We start from the raw sequence: 23,429 nt of genomic DNA, 5'->3' as shown, positions 1-23,429 counted from the left end.
CGCGCCCACAGGGGGACACGTGACTCAATGTTTGCGCTTTGTCGAAATCAAACCCGGAAGCTCTCACGGTGTCACTCAGACAGTGGGGAACTGAGGCGTGAGTGACATCTACAGCTTGGGCTGGCTGACCGGGTGCCGATATGTGGCGGCCACAAGCCTGGTGGAGCTCCGTCAGGTCGGCTTTCCAGAGGTCGGACCAGCCGCCTTACTTGAACGATGCCACTGGCTTTGATTGCACGGATGAACCGGCACTGGAGGGGGAGGAGGTTTTGCCCCGGTTTAATAAGCTGAGGGTTCTGGTGGCAGATGAAGCAGTGGCAACAAACGGGGTAACCCTGAACGCGGCCTCTGATGATGATTCCTTGCTGGAGAGCCGGGCTAAGAGCGAGCCCTGTGAGAAGTGCAACAGCCACAGGGAGAAGAGGAAACAGAGCAAGGTGAAGAGAAAGTTGATCCTGGCTGCGGCCCTTTACCTCCTCTTCATGGTGGGGGAACTTGTGGGTGAGTGCTTTTGTTTTGCCATTGAAGAACTATAATCCCCTGTTTGCTCCTCCCAGTTTTGGGCACCTTTTACTACTATTCTAGCTGTTGCCTAACCAGAACTTGCAGCATCCAACAATATCAGTGTCCCTGCCCCATTCCCCCAGCTGCTGTTGTTCAACTACAATTCCCACCGTACAAAAAGATATAGTCTAACAGAATCAGCAATGTCTCCATTTGGATCTCATTGCGCTCAATAAAAAACTGTGCTTATACTGTGTGTAAGCTCTTTTGGGCAGAACCCTTTTTTTACCCTTTGTATTTTTTTTTTTTTTGCATTTATTGTACATGTTTCGGCGCTATATAACATCTATGCTCCTGCGGTAACATTTAAAACTTTAAGTCTCACAGATTGTGGTTTACATTAAAGGGGTTATAAACTGAAAACTAAAATGTTGCCCAACTAAAAAGTGTATACATTCGAAATTCAGTGATTTTAAAATAATTAAAAAGCATAATTGCTACTGAAAACCATATATTTTCCTGGCTATTCCCTTCAATGCTGGTCCTGGTTGCAGAAGCCAGCTGTGAGAAAAACTGTATTGATTCAAGAGTCCAAACTAGTAGTGAATGCAGAAAATAGCAAGGGTCAGGCAGACATTGCTTTTGGATCTTGATCATTTGTAATAAATGTATGTTTGAAAGTTACTTAGTTCTGTTGTTAGGCAAAATCTTATATCTGAGTTTACACACTTTTAGCAATTTTAGAGCTGGGTGTAATAAGCTATTCTTTAACTCAAGCATTTTATGTAAAACTGCCCATACAAGGGCTGATAAAAGCTGCAGAGAGACCGAGTCAGCAGTTTATTGGCCCCTGTGTGGGGCCCTCCGATGGGCTTCCCCCCGAACGATATCTGACCGAAAGTTGGCCAGATGTCAATCGGGCAGGTTTAAAAATCCTGTCGGGCCGCATCTGTTCGTTGATACAGTCCCGCGATCCGACTGCCCGTATTGCCGGCATTATGAACTGATCGATAGGCCCTAGGGCCCATGATCGGATGAGCCTGATATCGCCAACGTCAATGTGGGCATATCGAGGCTAGATCATTGAGAGATTGCTTAGAACTGTGTACAAGTGAAAGGAACAGACAACAATAATATTTAAGGCAGTGTCAGTTGAGCATAGTGGAATTTCCCTGGAAATTTCTGGAGGTAAAAATTTGTCAGACATCTTAGAGGTAGATATTTGCATTTCCAGAGGTGTTTTAAAGGAGCAGTAACCCCAAAAAAGTAAAGTGTTTTATAGTAATTAACATATAATGTTAGCATGTACTGCTAAAAGCTGTGTGTTTGCTTCAGAATGACCACTATAGTTTTTATAAACAACCTGTTGGGCAGCCATTCAAGCTAGAAAAGGAGAAAAGGCACAGGTTACATATCACAAAACATATAAGCCCTGTCCAATACAATTGTGTTTTATCTGTTATCTGCTATGTAACGTGTTTTTTTCTGTGGTTTCTGGCAAATACCACTGTGGCACAGCAGATATCCAGCACTCTATATGCTAAAATAGTCTTTTGACTTTCTTGGGTGCACGCAACAAAGTATGTTCACCTTCACATACCTCCGCTCAATATATACACGAATTGCAGCACTCCAATTTGGTATTAAAACCGCTTTTATTCCAACAATAGCATAGCTATGCTATTGTTGGAATTAAAGCGGTTTTAATACCAAATTGGAGTGCTGCAATTCGTGTATATATTAAATACCACTGTGGCTGCTGTAAGTTGCCATAGGAAGTCGCTATTTATTGGGCTGGTGGGGAGCTGTTTGGGCCTTTGTGTATCTGAAATTCCTAGGCCTATATTGAATCTCTGTCCAGGTTTGATGGAATGAATGGTGCAATGTTGGTGTTGATGACTGATATGTCTCCTTGTAGTATTACAGGATTTTATCTCCTACACCAAAAATGTTGGCTCCTTTATATGTGAAGTACCTCAAAATATCAGTGGTAAAATTAATTAATGCCATCCTTTTGGTTTTTGGCATTCTCAGACTGTTCTTACTTGTCTTTAACTTTTGCAATAGGTATTGATTGCCAAACACTCCCATATTCTAGTTATTACATTTATACTACACTCCCTTTTGATGTGAGCTTGCCGTACAGGTTTATAAGTGTGCAAATCTTCCAGTAAGGAATTTGAAATCCTTTTAATCCTTTTTCATGCTTCTCACATTTATCTGAATTGAGTTTGATACATTTAGATCAAAGAGCTTGTTTAAAAGTTAACCTGCCAGATATGAGTGATTCTAAGCCAACGAGCAGACTCTTGAGATTATACTGTAGTTTTATTGTCAGTTTTTTGCCATGCTGTTGATTAAAAGAGCAACATATTTTGGCCCATTGGATGAATCAGAGCAGATTATTTGAGGTGCTACCTGCAATCTTTCAAGTATAAATCCTCCAATAAAATGTGATTAGGATTGACCCATTCGAGAAGGTTAAGATAGTTAAACAATAATTTTTTTTAATATGTGTTTCCTGATGCAAACAACTCATTAATGCTGTTTTGGCTGTTGTGTGTTCTGACATCTGACTCCAACTGGAACATTTGTAAGAGCAGGGAAATCACTGACATGTTCCCATAGTACAATTAACGGTATTATCAATATGGGATTCCCAGCAAGAGTTGAGGTATTTGCATCAGGAAAAAACTTGTTAGGTTTAAAAAACTCACTAATAAAACATTAACTCTTTGATTAAAAAAAGACTATTCGTAAAAGATATGTATATTTATGGGTTGTTAATACAGAATTATGTATTGTAAATAAACAAAGTTTTTACTTCCAATATTATATACTGGGATGTTTAATAATGCAAACAATTTAAAGCAGTACAACAGAGGATCTAACTTATATTATTTCTAAATCAAAGTTTGTCAGCCATTTCACTATCTCCTTGTACTGAGGTCTAATCATAAAAATGTGAGAGGATTCTTGGATCTGTTGGATCTCCAGCAAGTGTGTGGAATCATGGGGTAACATTTTTAAATATATAGCATATATGGATGTACTACTGTTTAAATTCTTGTATTTTGCAACTTCAGGATCTTTATTTGTTAGGAAACTAATATAAACCCCTAGTGCAATAAAATTGCACTAAATGAGGCCTGGAGGTGCCATGGTACTCAAAAATAAAAAAAAGGTAGGGCTTCCCCCGATGGATATCTGGCCCTAGGGCCCACGATGGAATCAGCCTATCGTCCACCTTGAAGGTGGGCATATCGGGGAGAGATCCGCTCATTTGGCGACTTCTCTGTGTATGGCCACTTTTAGAACCCTTCGTACATCGAATAGCTGTGTAGATTTAGACATAATCTCAAAGAAATAATGCAACTGGTAACCTGCAGGTATGGGCCAACATCCACACATAATTTTAGAGTCACAGACACGTTTGGGCCAAACTCTTCCTTCTGACCACCTGGATGCTATATAGCAAAATATCATAATGTTTACATACTAGCATTTTAATTTACTAGAATTCCAGTTTATTTAGTGACTTTCTAAGTTGCATGGTATTAACCAAAGTGGACTCCAGTTAGCATTTTTATTGGTATATTATGCCGCATTGCATTAACAGTTTGCTGCCATCAATGTGGGTGCAGGTGGTATCATCTAGTGTAGCGTAGTCTTTTTTTTAGTTTTTTTCAGTCAAAATCCAAATTTTTGGGTAAAAAAACTAATATTTTTCAGGTTTTGAAAAAAAAAAAAAAATGGCAGAGGTCCCTTGAACCATTTGAAGATGTTCAGGTTTTTTTTCGGTGGGTTTCTGCCAAAGACTCCATTAATCGAGTTTTTGGGGTTTTGACCCTGAATTCACTGAATCAAGTTTTATTTCCATTTTTTTTGATAAATCAGAAACCATTCAAGTTGTGAGTTCATTCGAGGTATAAAAACAACCTCACAAACTCTTCCTTTGATAAATAACCCCCATAGTGTCAGAAACTGTGTTTAAAGGAGAACCAACCCCTTTTTATTAATATCCCCTACCCCCTATTCTACATAAACCCCCCTCCCTGCTCCCCCCCCAACCTTATGTGTTACCCTGGGTAAATGGCCCTAACTTTTAATTTACCCCTCGTTACAGATTCAGGGCATCAAAGTTCATGGGTGCCATCTTCTTCTCTTCGGTAATCTTCAGGAGATCAGCGTGTCAGCGCATGCACAGTTGGCGCAATCTGCCGGTCCCAGACAACTGCACATGCACTGAAATCCACGGAAATTACAGAAGCGCCGGAAGAAGACCCGAAGATTACCAAAGAGAAGAAGATGGTACCCGTGAACTCTGGGGGCAGCAGAGAGGGGGCTCTATGTAGAGTAGTTTAATAAAAAGAGTTTGGTTCTCCTTTAAGGAGCGACACACAAAGGGAGCCATGACTCCTGAGAGCAACACTTCTGGGCTGCCATTACTTTGCACTTTCTTGCCTGTGACAATGTTAATTCTTCTATTTCAGGTGGATATGTTGCCAACAGCCTTGCTATCATGACTGATGCCCTCCATATGCTCTCCGACCTCAGCAGTATTATTTTGACTTTACTTGCTCTATGTCTGTCATCGAAATCTCCAAACAAACGTTTCACCTTTGGATTCCATCGTCTGGGTATGGCTCATTTTATTTCACAAGTGTTGTAAAAGGACATTGACCCATGTAATAGCTGTATTTATGGGTTAGGCTGTGCAGATGGCTGAGCAAAATTATAATTAGACCACGTAGTTTAGATGAGTGTACTTTTGAACACTTCATGCTTTGTTCTATGGTAAGTTTTATTTAAAATATTCGTGCTTTAATTTTATTGGACTTTCTGGCACAAATTAATTTAGATAATGTAAATTTGTATTGCATACAAGTACTGGTGGGCTATTTTAGGTAGAAATGTTTGTAGTTGATACATGAACACTACAATTGAAACGCAGCTTTTGTTGACACGTATAAAGGCGTGTGTCTGTCACACACAATAACATGACCAATGGTTTGTGAGGTTTGGTAAGACTATTAATCATTTATTAAAAATGGGTTGACTGCCATATGTTTGGGATTTGCGGATCTGTATTTATTGACCGTATCAACAGATCTCTAATTTGCTGGCCTAGATTGTTTTTTCAAGTACTGCAAGTCAGCCAGGTTGAGTTATGCATTAATTAAATTTCCCATGGTTAATGCAATTGCAAGCAGTTTTTCTTTTTCTTCTCTTTATTTTGTTCTCGGGATCTGACACTTGAAAGGGTGTAGCAGAAGTCATTCTCTTCCAGGTCTATAAATCAGAAACCCTAATTAAGAAAATGGACAGACAGATACTGATTTCAGTAGTAATAGCAAATAAATAACAATAGCAAATACATTTACAAATAACACTAAAACCACTGAAAATGTCATGTACTTTAGAAAGTTGCTTAGAATTACTTTTTATTCTTTTGTAAAACTTTGTGGAATAATTGTCAGGTCCACTGCCGTTCGTCGCCCCTGTCCCCTCCAGGGGGATAGGAGCAATGGGGATTGGTGCATGGGAAATTTAAAAAATGGTTGTATCTCCAGCGCATCCCCAGTGTTTTTTGAACCAATGTGGGTGTGGTTGGGAAGCATGCTGCTCCCCTAAAATCCTGCCGCACTAGGCTCGGGCCTAGGTGGCCTTTCCACAAATCCGGGCCTGATAATTGTGGAATAAGCCCTTTTTATACTTTGCTTCTGGTGTAAATTGATATATTTATTTGATACATTTACCCTAGACCAACCACAAAAAAGCTTCAAACCTATTCAAGGTTACTATAAGCTAACTGTAAAAATATTTTCTTTTCCTTTTATAGAGGTTTTGTCTGCCATTGTCAGCGTGCTTCTGGTATACATCCTTACAGGCTTTTTGTTGTATGAAGCCATCCAAAGGACAATACACATGAACTATAACATTAATGGAGATGTGATGTTGATTACTGCAGCTGTTGGTGTTGCCGTAAACCTCGTGTAAGTTAGATTCTTTTTCACAGAAGCTCCATTTTTAATAAATAAATATCCATTAAATTGTCTACCAATGGAGACAGCAAGAGACATATAGCTAAATGCACAAGATAATCTTACTGCTAATATGCATTATTATGTACTCTTGCATAGTTCACTTGAGATTCTTTTGTATTTTACAAATTCCACATTGTTTTAATTTGAATTAATCTGTTCCTGCTGGGGCAGAGTCTTTACCTCTTGTTAACCGTTGGATAGATCTATGGAAATATTCTCTTCTCTTAGTGATTGCCATTTTTATGTGATATATGATGAGTGTAATTCTAACATGATTTTTTGCTTATCAATACATTGACAACTTATTTCTTTATTTCCTTATTTACAGAATGGGAATTTTGTTAAGTCAGACAGGTCACCCTCATTCGCATTCTCATGGACCCACAGCAAATTTACCAAGCCCCCATGGACATAGTCATGGGAGTCTGGCAGTTAGAGCTGCATTTGTCCATGCACTAGGAGACTTGGCTCAAAGTATTGGTGTTCTAATAGCAGCCTATATTATACGATTCAAGGTATGTGTCTTCTGCCTTCTTCAGCTGTGCTTTAAAGGAGTGGTTCACCTTCTAGTTCACTCTTCGAATGTTCTAGAATAGCTAATTCTAAGAAACTTTTCAATTGGCCTTAATTATTTTCATTTCTATAGCTTTTGAATTATTTGCTTTGTTTTTGTGATTTCCAGTGGGGGTCACTGGTTCTGTCTAAAAAAACAAATATTCTGTATGGCTGTGAATTTATTGTTATTGCTCCTTTTATAACTCATCTTTCTATTCAGGCCCTCTCCTATTCATATTCCAGTTCATTATTCAAATTATTGCATGGTTGCTAGGGTAATTTGGATCCTAGCAACCAAATTTCTGAAATTGCAAACTGGAGAGCTGCTGCATAAAAGCTAAATATTGGGTCTTGAAAAAGAAAGTATATTTAATTACATATAAAGCCCAATGTTTCAGTCACAACCAAAACAAAATTTTGGAATTACAGGTATGGGATCCATTATCCAGAAACCTCAGAATTAAGGAAAGGCTGTCTCCCATGGACTGCATTTTATCCAAATAATCCAGTTTTTAAAAAATGATTTCCTTTTTCTCTGCAATAATAAAACAGTGCCTTGTACTTGATTCCAACAAAGATACAATTAATCTTTATTGGAGGCAAAACAATGCTATTGGGTTTATTTAATGATTAGCTTTATGGGATCCATTATCCAGAGACCCTTTATCCAGAAAGTTCTGAATTACGTAAGGACCATCTCCCATAGACTCCATGTTATCTAAAAAATCTAAACTTCTACAAATGATTTCATTTTTCTCTGTAATAGGGTAGAACCCTGCACGCTGCGTCTGCATCCGACAGGCGACAATGCATTCACTTACCTTATTTCTGTTGCATGCGAAAATGTCTGTGTAGTTCTACCCATAATAAGACAGTACCTTGTACTTGATCTAAATTAAGATATAATTAATCCTAATTGCAAGCAAAACCAACCTATTGGGTTTTTAAAGTTTACATGATTTTTTAGTAGACTTAAGGTATGAAGATCGAAATAACAAAAAGATCTGTTATCTGGAAAACCCCAGGTCCCGAGCATTATGGATCACAGGTCCCCTACCTGTACATGGGTTTTCTAGTAGACTTGAGGTATGAAGATCCTAATTACGGAGAGATCCGTTATCTGGAAAACCCCAGGTCCCGAGCATTCTGGACAACAGGTCCCATACCTGTATAATGTTAATTTAGTGGTTTGTTTTTAGCATTGTTTACAGCAGTTTGTTCAGCTGCACCACCAAATATCCTCCAACCTGAACCAAAAATCACCTCAAGAGAAATGGGTCCTGGCAATACCATGGGTATAATATTTTTTTATATGGTATTTGTATCTCTGCAAGTGTTTACTTGTTCCCTCTTTATTTCTTCAATTGGAATTGTATTACATCCATTCATCTATAAATACATTTGCATTTTTGTGTTGCAGCCAGAATACAAAATAGCAGACCCCATCTGTACCTACATATTTTCTGTACTTGTAGTTTTTACTACAGTCCGCTTAGTATGGGATACAGTGCTAATAATACTTGAAGGTAAGTGGATTGTTACAACGCTGCTACATTGTGATGCAGGCAGCCTTTCAAGTTAAAATAGGGCAGATGTTTACATGGCAAATAAAAGATGAGCTCTAATGTGGTTTAAGTACTTTAACAGGGAGATAAACAGGGGTCAAATATCATTTGTGCCTCTATAAATCTATAGAACAAAAACCTTTTTTATACAAGGGGTTTGCCACTATATTATACTGTCCCAACATGGTGTAAAATGCCAAATAAGCATTACTGTAGAAAACACTGTAATATGTTCTTTTTTACATAAAAAAGTAAATGAATGATCTAAGACAAATATAATCCAAACCATGAATACACCTGCATTACTGCCGCGTGTACCATATAAACATAGCATATTTGAATATGGTATCTGAAATTACAGAAGAGTTTAATTTGCTTCTTTATATGTTATTTATATTAATATTGCTGCAGTGCGCCTTGTTAGGGTTCCTGTATTCATTGTAAGCGTTATATCGCCAGTCATTAGAAATATAAACTCTAGTGATCAATTATACATAGCTACAACTGAATTGTCATTGCTGCAAGTTGCATCAATGCAATGGTTGCATCCCAACAACAACTACAAATAGACTACTAAAGTCTATTTGTAGTTGTTGTTGGGATGCATTCTTAAGGGGCAGATTTATCAAGATTTGAATAGAAAATTCAAATCGGAATTTTCGAGGTTTTTTTATGGTCAAAATTAGATTTTCGAGATTTATCATACTCTGGCCCTTTAGGAACTCAAATTTGACTATTTGCCACCTAAAACCTGCAGCCTTCTTGACATTTGAGTTTTTTTCGGAGAAAAAAACTTGAATACAGTTTTTTTAATTCGATACGAGTTTTTTGAATTCTACTCGAGTTTTAGGGTCGATTAAATTCGTCCGAGCTGAGAATATTAGATTTTATTAACAAATTTTGATTCATCAAATTTTGAGTTTTTATGGGAGTTTTAAATAACTTACATGAAGTCGAAATTAATAAATCTGCCCCTTAATGTTTAAAATAAAAACGAACCATTCCTGTATTATTACAGTTAGGACAGATTTTTCTTAGGAACGTGTAAAACAAACCAAGAGGATTGCCATAGGTTACTTCCCAATGTCACATATGGGGTGGAGGGGCCTTATTTTGTGTGCTCTCCACCAATGGCGAAAACACCACACAAACCATTAGGCTAAAAATTGAAATACTTCCATTTATTGACCATAAAACATCCTAGTGAGGTTGAGGTGAGGTGTTTTTTCTCCTATGTTGTATGGGGTATTCTTACCTGTTTGCATGGCTGTGACCATGTTTATGTGATAAAAACATTCACTCCAGAGCGCAGATGTGCTGCTTGTATCACATTTTTGAATGCTCTAAAAAGTAAACAAACTACCTGTAATTAACAAAAAACGTAAAATACACAGGTGCATATTCAGACAAAAGTGCAGATCCTCGGCTGTTATATTTATTCCAGGCCCTCCCGATTAAATACCTGAATAACTGGATTAACACATTTCAGTCATCTTTTACCAGATTCATTTAGCTTGACAGGCATCTCCGTTTCAATAACCGCATTTTGACCAGACCTGAAACCTTAGGAGAAACAGCAATACTAGATCTCCATAAATACTATAAGACCACTTTACTGAATAGGATATTGGACTGGTCAAATCACCTTTATAATAAACTATGGATTGAAGTTGAGCAACAGGGGATCTTTACACACCTTCTACACCTCCCATGGAATGACAAAGTCCATTAGAGTCTTTTAACTAAAAAGCGCCCGTTACTAAATAATACACTAGACAAACACCAAGTATAACTAGCTATACTTATTGTTGCCAATCACAAATAATGCAGCCTTCCCACCAGATAGAGCACTACAAATCTTGGCTTATAGAAGACTAATTGCAAATAATTCACGTGCCGAATAAGTAGTATACTATGGTATCCAGAGAGTGGCTAGAACAACAGCGAGGTGTGCGGGATCCTGCTTTGTTCCTAGCTTAGAACAACAGCGAACCCTTACCCCACTTTTGCTCTTCCAATATAGCCAGCTCAAACATTTCTACACACAAGGGGGTGATCATGTTTTTGGCAGGAAACTAACACATTTTGAAAAACTGTGTAACTGTACTGAACCTCCTAGACATTCCCTCTCGATCATTTATAATAACCTTATGGGCCCTTGTAAACTACTGGAGCTTTCTTTCTTTAACCCTTTAAGTGCCAGCAGAATTGACCAATTTGGTTACGCGAAATGCCAGACGTTTTTGAAACATTCTGTGCTCTCTCACTTTAGGGGCATTTTCTGAGGGGAAACCTATAGTTCAGCTAGGAAAACTATACATTGTTTTTTTCGGGAGAAACTGAGCTTTCTAAATCTGCCTGAGTTTTCTTGTATTTCCACCTCTGCAAAAAGATTTATAGTGCTAAATACAAAAAAAAAATGAAAAATTCCTATTTTTCACAATATATGAACTTATACCTGAAAAATATTTCATTTTACGCATGAAAATCCAACTGATTTGGAAAGCCTCATGTCTCTTGAACATGCCAATACCAAATATGTATAGTTTTAGGAAGATTTAGGACATCTGTACAGCAAAAACTACCGGCAGTATATTACCGAATTTTGAAAGCAGAAGGCAGAAAACGGCATACTTTTGATTCCAAGGCCACAAAATCCTGAAACAGTATGTTTACCCCAGAAGACCATATATTTTTGGAAAGTACACATTCTGCCGATTCCAAAATGGGTAACTGTGTCTCTCTACTCCTAACTACCAAACATCAAAGCTTGTCTGAACGTAGCGTTTTTTATCAAAATGTATCAAAATTTTGAAAAATCACTTCAAAGGTTTTATTTTGCTGCTCCGCATATCACACACTATATTAGATACCAAGAAAAAGCACCCTGAATATGATTGCCAGGGGTCCACTGAACAGTTTGATCCCCATTGTGCATAGGATTACCAAAGTACCTGGCATTTAGAGACCCCAATATGAAGTTAGCACATCCAAATTGTCCAGGACTTTACTTCAGCTACTGAAAAATCAACACACTGACTGCATTTTTTGTGGGGTAAAAACACCGAAATATACGTTTACCCCCCAAAACCATATATTTTTGGAAAGTACACATTCTACCGAATCTAAAATGAGTACCCATGCCTTTCTGCTCCAAACTACTGAGTCGCAAGGCTTTCCCAAAATTGTCAGTTTTGGTGAAATATCTGAAAATTTCCTAAAAGCTTCAACTTCCCAGCACCATATCACCCATGTATCATTACATACCAAGAAAAAGCACCCTAAATATGATTGCCAGGGTTCCTCCAAACAGTTTGGTAGCCATTGTTCATAGGTTTACCAAAGTATCTGGCATTTAGAGGCCCCAAAATGAAGTTAGCGCATACAAATAGTCCTGTGGGTAACTTCAGCTAATAAAAAATAAACACATTGACTGCATTTTTTGTGGGGTAAAAACACAGAAATATACGTTTACACCCCAAAACCATATATTTTTGGAAAGGACACATTCTACCGAATCTAAAATGGGTACCCATGCCTTTCTGCTCCAAACTACTGAGTCGCAAGGCCTTCCCAAAATTGTCAGTTTTGGTGAAATATCTGAAAATTGCATCAAAGCTTCAACTTCCTAGCACCATATCACCCATGTATCATTACGTATCAAGAAAAAGCACCCTAAATATGATTGTCAGGGTTCCTCCAAACAGTTTGGTGGCCATTGTTCATAGGTTTACCAAAGTATCTGGCATTTAGAGGCCCCCAAATGAAGTTAGTGCATACAAATAGTCCTGTGGGTAACTTCAGCTAATGAAAATTCAACACATTGACTGCATTTTTTGTGGGGTAAAAACACTGAAATATATGTTTACCCCCCAAAACCATATATTTTTGGAAAGGACACATTCTACCGAATCTAAAATGGGTACCCATGCCTTTCTGCTCCAAACTACTGAGTCGCAAGACCTTCCCAAAATTGTCGGTTTTGGTGAAATATCTGAAAATTGCCTCAAAGCTTCAACTTCCTAGCACCATATCACCCATGTATCATTACGTATCAAGAAAAAGCACCCTAAATATGATTGTCAGGGTTCCTCCAAACAGTTTGGTGTCCATTGTTCATAGGTTTACCAAAGTATCTGGCATTTAGAGGCCCCCAAATGAAGTTAGTTCATACAAATAGTCCTGTGGGTAACTTCAGCTAATGAAAATTCAACACATTGACTGCATTTTTTGTGGGGTAAAAACACTGAAATATATGTTTACCCCCCAAAACCATATATTTTTGGAAAGGACACATTCTACCGAATCTAAAATGGGTACCCATGCCTTTCTGCTCCAAACTATTGAGTCGCAAGGCTTTCCCAAAATTGTCGGTTTTGGTGAAATATTTGAAAATTGTCTCAAAGCTTCAATTTCCCAGCACCATATCACCCATGTATCATTACGTACCAAGAAAAAAGCACCCTAAATATGATTGCCAGGGTTCCTCCATACAGTTTGGTGGCTGTTGTTCATAGGTTTACCAAAGTATCTGGCATTTAGAGGCCCCAAAATCAAGTTAGTGCATACAAATAGTCCTGTAGGTAACTTCAGCTAATGAAAAATCAACACATTGACCACATTTTTGTGGGGTAAAAACACAGAAATATATGTTTACCCCCCAAAACCATATATTTTTGGAAAGTACACATTCTACCGAATCTAAAATGAGTACCCATGCCTTTCTGCTCCAAACTACTGAGTCGCAAGGCCTTCCCAAAATCGATGGTTTTGGTGAAATATCTGAAAATTGCCTCAAAGCTTCAACTTCCCAGCACCATATCACCCATGTATCATTACGTACCAAGAAAAAGCACCCTAAATATGATTGCCAGGGTTACTCCAAACAGTTTGGTGGCCATTGTTCATAGGTTTACCAAAGTATCTGGCATTTAGAGGCCCCAAAATGAAGTTAGCACATATAAATAGTCCTGTATGTAACTTCAGCTAATGAAAAATCAACACATTGACTGCATTTTTTGTGGGGTAAAAACACAGAAATATATGTTTACCCCCCAAAACCATATATTTTTGGAAAGTACACATTCTACCTAATCTAAAATGAGTACCCATGCCTTTCCGCTCCAAACTACTGAGTCGCAAGGCCTTCCCAAAATCGACGGTTTTGGTGAAATATCTGAAAATTGTCTCAAAGCTTCAACTTCCCAGCACCATATCACCCATGTATCATTACGTACCAAGAAAAAGCACCCTAAATATGATTGCCAGGGTTCCTCCAAACAGTTTGGTGGCCATTGTTCATAGGTTTACCAAAGAATCTGGCATTTAGAGTCCCCGAAATGAAGTTATTAGCTGAAGTTACCCACAGGACTATTTATATGCACTAACTTCATTTTGGGGCCTCTAAATGCCAGATTCTTTGGTAAACCTATGAACAATGGCCACCAAACTGTTTGGAGGAACCCTGGCAATCATATTTAGGGTGCTTTTTCTTGGTACGTAATGATACATGGGTGATATGGTGCTGGGAATTTGAAGCTTTGAGGCAATTTTTAGATATTTCACCAAAACTGACAATTTTGGGAAGGCCTTGCGACTCAGTAGTTTGGAGCAGAAAGGCATGGGTACCCATTTTAGATTCGGTAGAATGTGTACTTTCCAAAAATATATGGTTTTGGGGGGTAAACATATATTTCTGTGTTTTTACCCCACAAAAAATGCAGTCAATGTGTTGATTTAGCTGAAGTTACCTACAGGACTATTTATATGCGCTAACTTCATTTTGGGGCCTCTAAATGCAAGATACTTTGGTAAACCTATGAACAATGGCCACCAAACTGTTTGGAGGAACCCTGGCAATCATATTTAGGGTGCTTTTTCTTGGTACGTAATGATACATGGGTAATGTGGTGCTGGGAAGTCGAAGCTTTGAGGCAATTTTCAGATATTTCACCAAAACCGTCAATTTTGGGAAGGCCTTGCGACTCAGTAGTTTGGAGCAGAAAGGCATGGGTACTCATTTTAGATTCGGTAGAATGTGTACTTTCCAAAAATATATGGTTTTGGGGGGTAAATATATATTTCTGTGTTTTTACCCCACAAAAATCTCCCAAATGAAAATAGTACATATGAATTTTCACATATGACACTCTGACTGCTACAATACAAGCACCTGGTATGTGCATTATGCACCATAAGACCCCCTAACAGTATAGAGACCCTAGAAAACCATATATTTTCTGAAAGCACACATTCAGACGAATCTAAAGCAAGTAATTACATCTTTCTACTGCAAACTACAAAACCACAAAGCAATGCTAAACATAACGCTTTTTATGGAATTTCTGAAAATAGTCACAAAGCTTGCATTTTACCCCATTATATACCCCACATTTTGTAACGTACCAGCAAAAGTCATCCTCAATATGAAAGCCAGGAGTGTACTGAACAGTGTGATGCCTGATATGAAAAGATTTACCAAACTAGGTGGCATACAGAGACGCCCAAATGAAGATAGTACATATGAATTTTCACATATGACACTCTGACTGCTACAATACAAGCACATGGTATGCGCATTATGCACCGTAAGACCCCCTAAAAGTATGGAGACCCTAGAAACCCATATATTTTCTGAAATTACACATTAAGACGAATCTAAAGCAGGTAATTACATCTTTCTATTGTGAAACTACCAAACTGAAAAAGCAATTCTAAACATAACTCTTTTATGGAATTTCTGAAAATAGTCACAAAGCTTGCATTTTACCCCATTATATACCCCACATTTTGTAACGTACCAGCAAAAGTCATCCTCAATATGAAAGCCAGGAGTGTACTGAACAGTGTGATGCCTGATATGAAAAGATTTACCAAACTAGGTGGCATACAGAGACGCCCAAATGAAGATAGTACATATGAATTTTCACATATGACACTCTGACTGCTACAATACAAGCACATGGTATGCGCATTATGCACCGTAAGACCCCCTAAAAGTATGGAGACCCTAGAAACCCATATATTTTCTGAAATTACACATTCAGACGAATCTAAAGCAGGTAATTACAATTTTCTACTGCAAACTACAAAACCGCAAAGCAATGCTAAACATAACGCTTTTTATGGAAATTCTGAAAATAGTCACAAAGCTTGCATTTTACCCCATTATATACCCCACATTTTGTAACGTACCAGCAAAAGTCATCCTAAATATGAAAGCAAGGAGTGTACTGAACAGTTTGATGCCTGATATTGAAAAGATTTACCAAACTATTTTGTACACAGAGACCTCCAAATGGTTATATAGCAGACAAAATTTCCAAGGTCAAAATGAAGTAACAAAAATCCCTAAAATCCAACAAAACCGCAAAAATCAATGCTTTTTTTTTTTCGCCTACTGTAATCAGCAGTCAGAATCAATTTTTGATAATTTTAGCATGGCCAAATAGGTTTTACAGACAGAAAAAGGGGAACAACACCTTTGCAAAGCTGAAAATGTAATAAAATGGCAAAACATGCAATAAAATGTCTAAAAATGCACCAAAATCACCCAAATTGCAGTATAATCACCAAAATAACATACAAAAGGTATTGCGCAGTGCAATTAGCGAATACGCTATTCGCAATGGCAATAAAACAGTTTTTTCAGCAAAAAAAACAGACGATGCGATAAGAAAAAAAAAAAAAAAATACACAACAGTGCAAGTGTGTATGTGTGTGTGTACAACTGACCAATTGCATGTTGTGTGTGTGTGTGCAAGCGTGTGGGGGTGCTGTGAATGTGTGTGACCCCCCTGATCCCCCAAAAATGTATGTGATTGTGTGTAAGTGTGAATGTAAGTGTGTAATGGGAAAATAAGTGTGTGTTTGTGTGTGTTTCTGTGTGTGGATGGGCACTAACCTGGGGGAAGCAGGTCCAGATCGTTGTGCAGGGCTGGAGGAAGAAAATGCTGCATCACCCAGGAAGATCCGTTGAGAGGGGGCGGAGCTTCGGCTCAGGAAGTGAAAGCAGCAGCAGGACACGCAGTGTGCACGTGTCTGCTGCTGCATTTGGGGCCCCTGGGCGATCGCGCCTCAGGGGCCACTCGTTCCCGGCCCCTGCTCATTGCCTGGGGGCTGGGGAACGAAGAGGAACGGAGCAAGCGGCTTGAAAAGCCGCTCCTCCGTTCCCTAACCCTGAAATGCTGCAGAACGTAGAATCTACGTTCTGTGGCATTTCAAGTGCCATCCCCACAGAACGTAGATTCTACGTGGGGTGGCACTTAAAGGGTTAAAGCCTGGGCCAGAGACGTAAAAACTCTTACAGAAAACGAAGCTACTGACATGGTCCGCACCTTGATGAAAAGCTCCAGATGTAGTAGATTACAGGAAATAAATAATAAAATTATAACCAACCACACACCTTTTAGGCTGCATCAAATATTTCCCAACTTTACACGTGTATGCTGATGAAGAAGGGTCCTTGATACATAATCTCTGGACATGCCCCATGATCACAACATACTGGAACTCCGTTCTCCATATTAGTTCACATATTGCAAAATTGAGAAACCTCATGAACCCTCTTACTCTCTGCTATTTTACATGTCCTCAGAAGCTGAACTTCAATAACTCCTCTCTCCCTCATTTGCTAAACACCACCAAATTGTTAATCCCCAGATACTGGAAATCACAACAAATGCCAACAATAAGGGAATAGTTACTGAAAGTTGAAGAGTTTGAGGAGCACTCTGCCCTTACCGAAAAACAGATTAGGGACTATTCTGCTCAATGGCTCACATGGAGGTGAACAAGAATACAAACAACATACTAAATATTATGGCAGTCAAAATATGAGGGATCTCATGCTACTGTTACTTGGCTCCCCCCTCTCTTTTTCTCCTTTTTCCTTTGTAACCCAATTTTTCAAGGTTAATCAACCGTAAATTACTATACGTGTCAAACATACTGGAATGGATGGTACTATCTGATTGTGCTTTATTATGTCTTTAAAATTAATAAACAAATCATTGGGGGGAAAAAGTGCAGGTCCTGATTTATTTGGCATGTTCCCTAAAGTCAGTGGGAATCAATTGTTGGCACAATTTTTTGCAAATTCTGTACAGCCTTAAATAAAGGTTGGAAAAAGTAATGTTTCATGTGTGCCTATAGCTACATTTGCTTAAACTTTTCATTTTAATTTGAGGTGCTCCAAGAAATCTGAATCTGGACCGGCTCAAGGAGGACCTGATGAAAATTGATGATGTTTATTCTGTGAAAGACCTTAATGTCTGGTCCCTCACAACAGGAAAATCTGTTGCCATAATCCATTTGCAACTGTGTAAGTTTAACTTAATGGGCACTGTCATTAAAGGAATTGTTCAGTGTAAAAATAAAAACTGGGTAAATAGATAGGCTGTGCAAAATAAAAAATGTTTCTAATATAGTTAGTTAGCCAAAAATGTAATGTATAAAGGCTGAAGTGATCTGATGTATAACAAGTCAGTCAGGACACTATTTCCTTCTTTTCAGCTCTCTTGGTTTACACTGACTGGTTACCCTGGTTACAAGGCAGTAACCAATCAGAGACTTGAAGGGGGGCCACATGGGTCATATCTGTTGCTTTTGAATCTGAGCTGAATGCTGAGGATCAATTACAAACTCACTGAACAGAAATGTACCATGTGGCCCCCCTTCAAGTCACTGACTAACTCAGAGTTATAGAGCTGAAAAGCAGGAAGTTGGATTCTGGCTGTTTTATTAGACATCTGTTCACTCCAGCCTTTATACATTACATTTTTGGCTAACTAACTATATTAGAAACATTTTTTATTTTGCACAGCCTATCTATTTATCCAGTTTTTATTTTCACACTGAACTATTCCTTTAACTGTAGTATTATTTGTGATATCTGTGATAATTAAATGTTGCACAAAGAACAAAGCAAAGCATCGCGTATGTAAATAATATGAATGTAATTTATCCCAACATAAATGGGGAACTAAAATGTAGCTTATAACTATATTAAGATACAGTGTGCATTGCACAAATGTAGAAGAAAATCGAAGTAAGAAAGCAAATTATGAAACGGTTAATGCTGGAGATTAATTTTTCTAACCACCCATATTTCCTCAGGTCCTGATGCCTCATCAAAGTGGGAGGAAGTGCAGAACAAAGCCAGACATGTACTGCTGAACACACATGGAATGTACAAGTGCTTCATTCAGTTGCAAAATTACAGGCAAGAGGAGCGCACACATTGCACTGACTGTTCCAGTGCCTAAGTCCCATGGACTGATGCCTTACAACTGACACACTAGGTACAAGACACCCAGAGCAATACGTTAACCTTAAAATCCTTACTAAGAAGCAGCAGTGGGTTGCTCTATGTATGTCTTAAGAAGCACACTTTCTCATTGGAATCTAGAAACCTTTATAGACCAAAAGAGAAGAACATTTCTCCCTGCAGTATTCTGCTGAGGACGTGTAGACCAACAACTCAAGTGTTTACAGAGTTAAGCAAGTTTGCACATACCTTGTATTTGAAGCTATAGCACAAACAGCCCATGGTATGGATACAAAGTATGTTATTTGAAACACAACCATTGTATAGATCCCCGTATTTTAAGGGTAATCTACTTTTATACATGCTGCTTTTACATTCTGCATAGAAATGCTTAACTTCCATGAGTTCACATAAAAGTATTATGTTTCCTCCTACAAAAGCCGTTGTGCCGTTGCCATTTTATCAACACCCTGAAACTGACAGATTTAGTAGGATACTAGGGGGAATTATTTTGGTTCTCTGCCTGTTCAGTAGATCACTGCATGACCATAATATGATAAATATCATACCACATTCTTTGGTATTAAGCCTTGTACAAAGTATTAGAGTAAGTCAGTAAGACAGTGGTACTGCATTAAACAATCCACAATAGTTTACCGATTTCTGGCATATTTAGAAGTTTACATGTATATGTGACTGGATAATGAGTGACCACAGTAACAGAACTTACGTTGGTACCAATACAAATGTATGGTGTTCGGTTTTAAACCAAGGGTAAGTGATAAGCTGCTGTTGCTATTTTATGAAACACAAAAGGTGTCACCTTACCCGTGTTCTGTAATAATGCACTTATGCTCTACTGTATTAGTTTTAAACTGGCATAACATTGCTGTTAGAAGTCTTTCATGTTCTAGCCATAAACCTGAAAGGATTTATTAAAATAGACAAGTAAAAACTCAACAGAAGCCACAAAATTTAAGCAGACAGTATGTTAATTATTTGGAATAACCAGATTTAGATTGTTGCATAGACAACGGTTCTTTTTCAAGTATTAGAGGAGTAAATGCAGATTTCTGGAAAGGATAGAAGGCAGGCCTTTATTTAAATTTCTGTTTATAAAAGCTTTATGGTGGACATGGTTTTTAACAGGACTTTCTTTATAACCTGCCTTGTTTACTATAATGAGCTCTTTTGGCCTTGCCAAAGTTTCCTCTCCCATTACCTTCTCAGGATTCCTGAGCTTGCAGCCGTTCTGAAAGTGCCTGTCACTTGGTACTGTATTTATAAATATCCTATTTATATGAGGTTTCATTCACTTTCCACTAAACTTCCTGTGAGTAGAGCCCCACAAGCTACCGTTCACTAGCTTTTCTATGCACACACCTCCAGTTAGTGAATTACCGCATGCCTGCCTTTGAAATGCAAATGGATAAAAACTTTAAATATGACCAGAAGAAATTCAGAATGTGGGATAAAAATGTATGAGCTAGTCCAAAAGTACAGCAAATACCACTTGTTAAAACATACTACATGCATGTAATATATCTGCTTTGCTAGATCAAAAAAGATCATTGCATAATCTCTACTTCTTTGCAAAGCCTGAACAGTTGTAATGTAACACTAAGTGGCAGATTTATCAATGGTCAAATTGAGAATTTGAAATTCAAATTTTCTTAATTTTTTATGGTCAAAACTGTTAAATTCGACTAGGAAGTTATTCAAATTTGATTCCAGTTTTCAAAAAAATTTGAATATGATTTATCATACTCTGGCCCTTTAAGAACTCGAATTCGACTATTCGCCACCTAAAACTTGCCGAATTTTTTTCGGAGAAAAAACTCGAACCAAGTTTTTTAAATTCCAATCCGTTACGTGTTTTGGGGTCAATTTAATTCATTCAAATTCGTTACGAGTTTTTGGGTCAATTTAATTCAACCGGGTTTGAAAAATTCGATTTTTTTTTTAAAGGGGAAGGAAAGGCTAAAATTAAGTAAGCTTTATCAGAAAGGTCTATATAAATACACCAGTAAACCCTCAAAGTAATGCTGCTCTGAGTCCTCTGTCAAAAGAAACACCACATTTCTTTCCTTCTATTGTGTACACATGGACTTCTGTATCAGACTTCCTGTTTTCATCTTAAACCTCCAGGGCACGGCCTTGAGCATGCTCAGTTTGCTCCTCTCCCCCTCCCATCCCTGCTGTAAAATGAGCTCAGAGCTGTTAGTGAGCAGGGATAGAGTCAGGCAGGAAGTGATGTCACACCAAGCTTATATGGCAGCTTCTATCCTAAACAAACAGAGACAGTGTCTAGAGCTGTTTACTCAGGTATGGTAAAGCATTCTGCAGAATAAATATAGCGTTCTAGCTTGCACTGTTGTGGCTATTCTATTGGCAATAAACTGTCTTGGAGCTTTCCTTCTCCTCTAATAAATTTTGATTGGTTTTTAAAAACTTGCATGAATTCGAAGTTTGACCTTTGATAAATGTGCCTCCCCTACACTTGCAAGAAGTTAATCAGTGGCTGCTTAAAGGAGAATTAAACCCCCCGCGATGTTAAGTCCCCGTTGGCCCTCCCCCCTGCACAGTCTTACCCCAGAATTCTGTCCCCTCTTGAAATAGTGACCGCACATGCAGAGTGAGTGCAGCGGAGCTCACGGGCGCCATCTTCTCTTCTGTAATCTTTGTGTCTTCTTTCTCCCCTTCGGCTATTTCTGTCTCTTACGGCGCATGCGCAGTTGTATCGAACCGGAACATTGCTCCATCTGCACATGCTCCAAGTATAGGAGAAGGAAGAGGAACTCCAGCAGTATAACTGCAAACAACTTTTTATTCCAGGCAGTTGTAAACACAACATGTTTCGGGTTCAATACCCTTCCTCTTCCTTCTCCTATACTTGGATCATTTGCAGCAGTTGCAGCACCACCATCCCCCTCTTCTATCCAACTGCACATACGCCATTATGCCGCTCACTTCACGAAGATTACCGAAGAGAAGAAGATGGCGCCCGTGAGCTTCGCTGCGCTCACTCTGCATTTGCAGAGTAGGTTCCATGTGTATTCCTGTCTGCTAATTGTGCAGCCTTATTATATTGTTATTGAGCTCAACAGGCCACCTGTTATGTTTAACTGATGAGCAGGACATTACCAAATGTCTATGTGGGGATGTGACTTAATTTTATTTTTAAGCATGACACTAATTTTTGAACACACTCAAATGTTTTAGTTGGCTGTATGTATTTATGGTTTATAATTTTTTACCCATGAAAAGTCTTTCAGCAAACACTTTTCATCAGGCTTTTTGAAAATCAAAAAAGCCACAAATTTGCATTTTGTCTAATTTTCATAGGTTTTGATAGATTGTTGCCTCTTGCATTTTTTTTCTTTTACAAAACCTTATATAACAGAATAAAAGAAATTCTGTAACATAAATGCACATAGATGGGTTGTCATAAGATATTTATTAATTTTTTGATCGCCAGGAAAAATACTTTCTAAAAAAAAAAGAATACAAGTAAATGACAAACTAAATTTGTGTTTTTAATTCATTTGTGGAGGTGATGTTTGTGTCAATGGTGTAAATACATAATGCATTGCAAGAAAAGAAGGAGGCTAAAAGTAACATTTTATAAATAATAATAAACACTTTATGTATATATAAGGATAATGACTTCATTTGTTTCTCTTTTCTGCTTTAGAAGCTGAGACTGGGGATACTTTACACTCTCCTGTCCAATATTTTCTTGCACAGTGTGCCAGTGTCTGATATATGAAGTGTGCAGGTGCCAAAATGTCCTAAAATAATGGCATAAGCAAATCGGTGTCTAGGGTCACAGCCAGGCCACTAATTGGCCACCAATTACAACTGAAGAGGCATGGGTCTTTTTATTTATTATTTCAAAAAGTTGTATTTTTGTTCAGAGGATGCAAAGACTGCGTTCATGGTGTGTCCTCAATTCATTTACCATTTTTGTGTATAAAGACCATATATAGCATGTTAATATAGCTACATTATATTTGTGAATATATCGCTGCTTTTATGGTTGATGCATAACTTTCTATACTGTCCCAAATCTTTAGCGCTCAGAGATGGCTTTACAGATGCCAAAGCTTTCTCAAAATGTTCCTGTTTAACTGAAGAAGCACTCAGTCCACTTTCTTGTAGTGCAATCAAGCCAGCCTAAAAAAAAAAAAGTTAGTGAGCTCAAGTATGAGAAGCCAAACGATATCAACCCAGGTTTAGGGATGTTGCATGTTGAGAATTTTAAAGGAGAACTAAAGAAGAAGCTAGAACTGTTGTACATTATGTTTCGAGCTTCTGTACCAGCCCAAATCAACGACAGCCCTTTAGCAGTACAGATGTGTCTCCAACGATGCCCCAGTAGCTCCCCATCTTCTTTTCTGCTGATTCACTGCACATGCTCTTTGCTGCTGTCACTTACTGAGCTTAGGGACCGACTCAAAATATAAAGTACACATAGAATATAAATGTCAC

General features: G+C 38.2%; 2 protein-coding genes and 1 long non-coding RNA gene across 3 annotated transcripts in view; 1 reads left to right on the top strand and 2 right to left on the bottom strand.

Annotated features, from left to right (window-relative positions):
- Positions 1-6: 6 nt before the first annotated feature.
- slc30a4.L (solute carrier family 30 (zinc transporter), member 4 L homeolog) lies at positions 7-22,590 on the top strand. Its single transcript, NM_001094502.1, is given in 7 exon segments — positions 7-501; positions 4,998-5,144; positions 6,347-6,500; positions 6,880-7,066; positions 8,527-8,632; positions 17,859-17,993; positions 18,788-22,590. Coding segments are annotated over 7 exon segments (1,239 nt in total). The 5' UTR covers positions 7-140; the 3' UTR covers positions 18,937-22,590.
- On the bottom strand, positions 5,090-16,610 carry LOC121401554. Its single transcript, XR_005966345.1, has 3 exons — positions 16,575-16,610; positions 9,927-10,014; positions 5,090-5,812 (listed from the first exon to the last, which is right to left on the bottom strand). It is a non-coding gene; the product is annotated as an uncharacterized LOC121401554 (long non-coding RNA).
- spata5l1.L (spermatogenesis associated 5-like 1 L homeolog) overlaps positions 22,454-23,429 on the bottom strand; it is a 13,229-nt gene continuing 12,253 nt past the window's right edge. Inside the window, exon 9 of the mRNA XM_018253102.2 lies at positions 22,454-23,114. Coding sequence (XP_018108591.1) covers positions 22,941-23,114 — 174 coding nt within the window. The 3' untranslated portion in view covers positions 22,454-22,940. The remainder of the gene's footprint in view (positions 23,115-23,429) is intronic.

The sequence above is a fragment of the Xenopus laevis genome, chromosome 3L, assembly GCF_017654675.1.
Source record: "Xenopus laevis strain J_2021 chromosome 3L, Xenopus_laevis_v10.1, whole genome shotgun sequence".
NCBI classification, from domain to species: domain Eukaryota; kingdom Metazoa; phylum Chordata; class Amphibia; order Anura; family Pipidae; genus Xenopus; species Xenopus laevis.
This window is presented reverse-complemented; position numbering and strand designations above follow the sequence as displayed.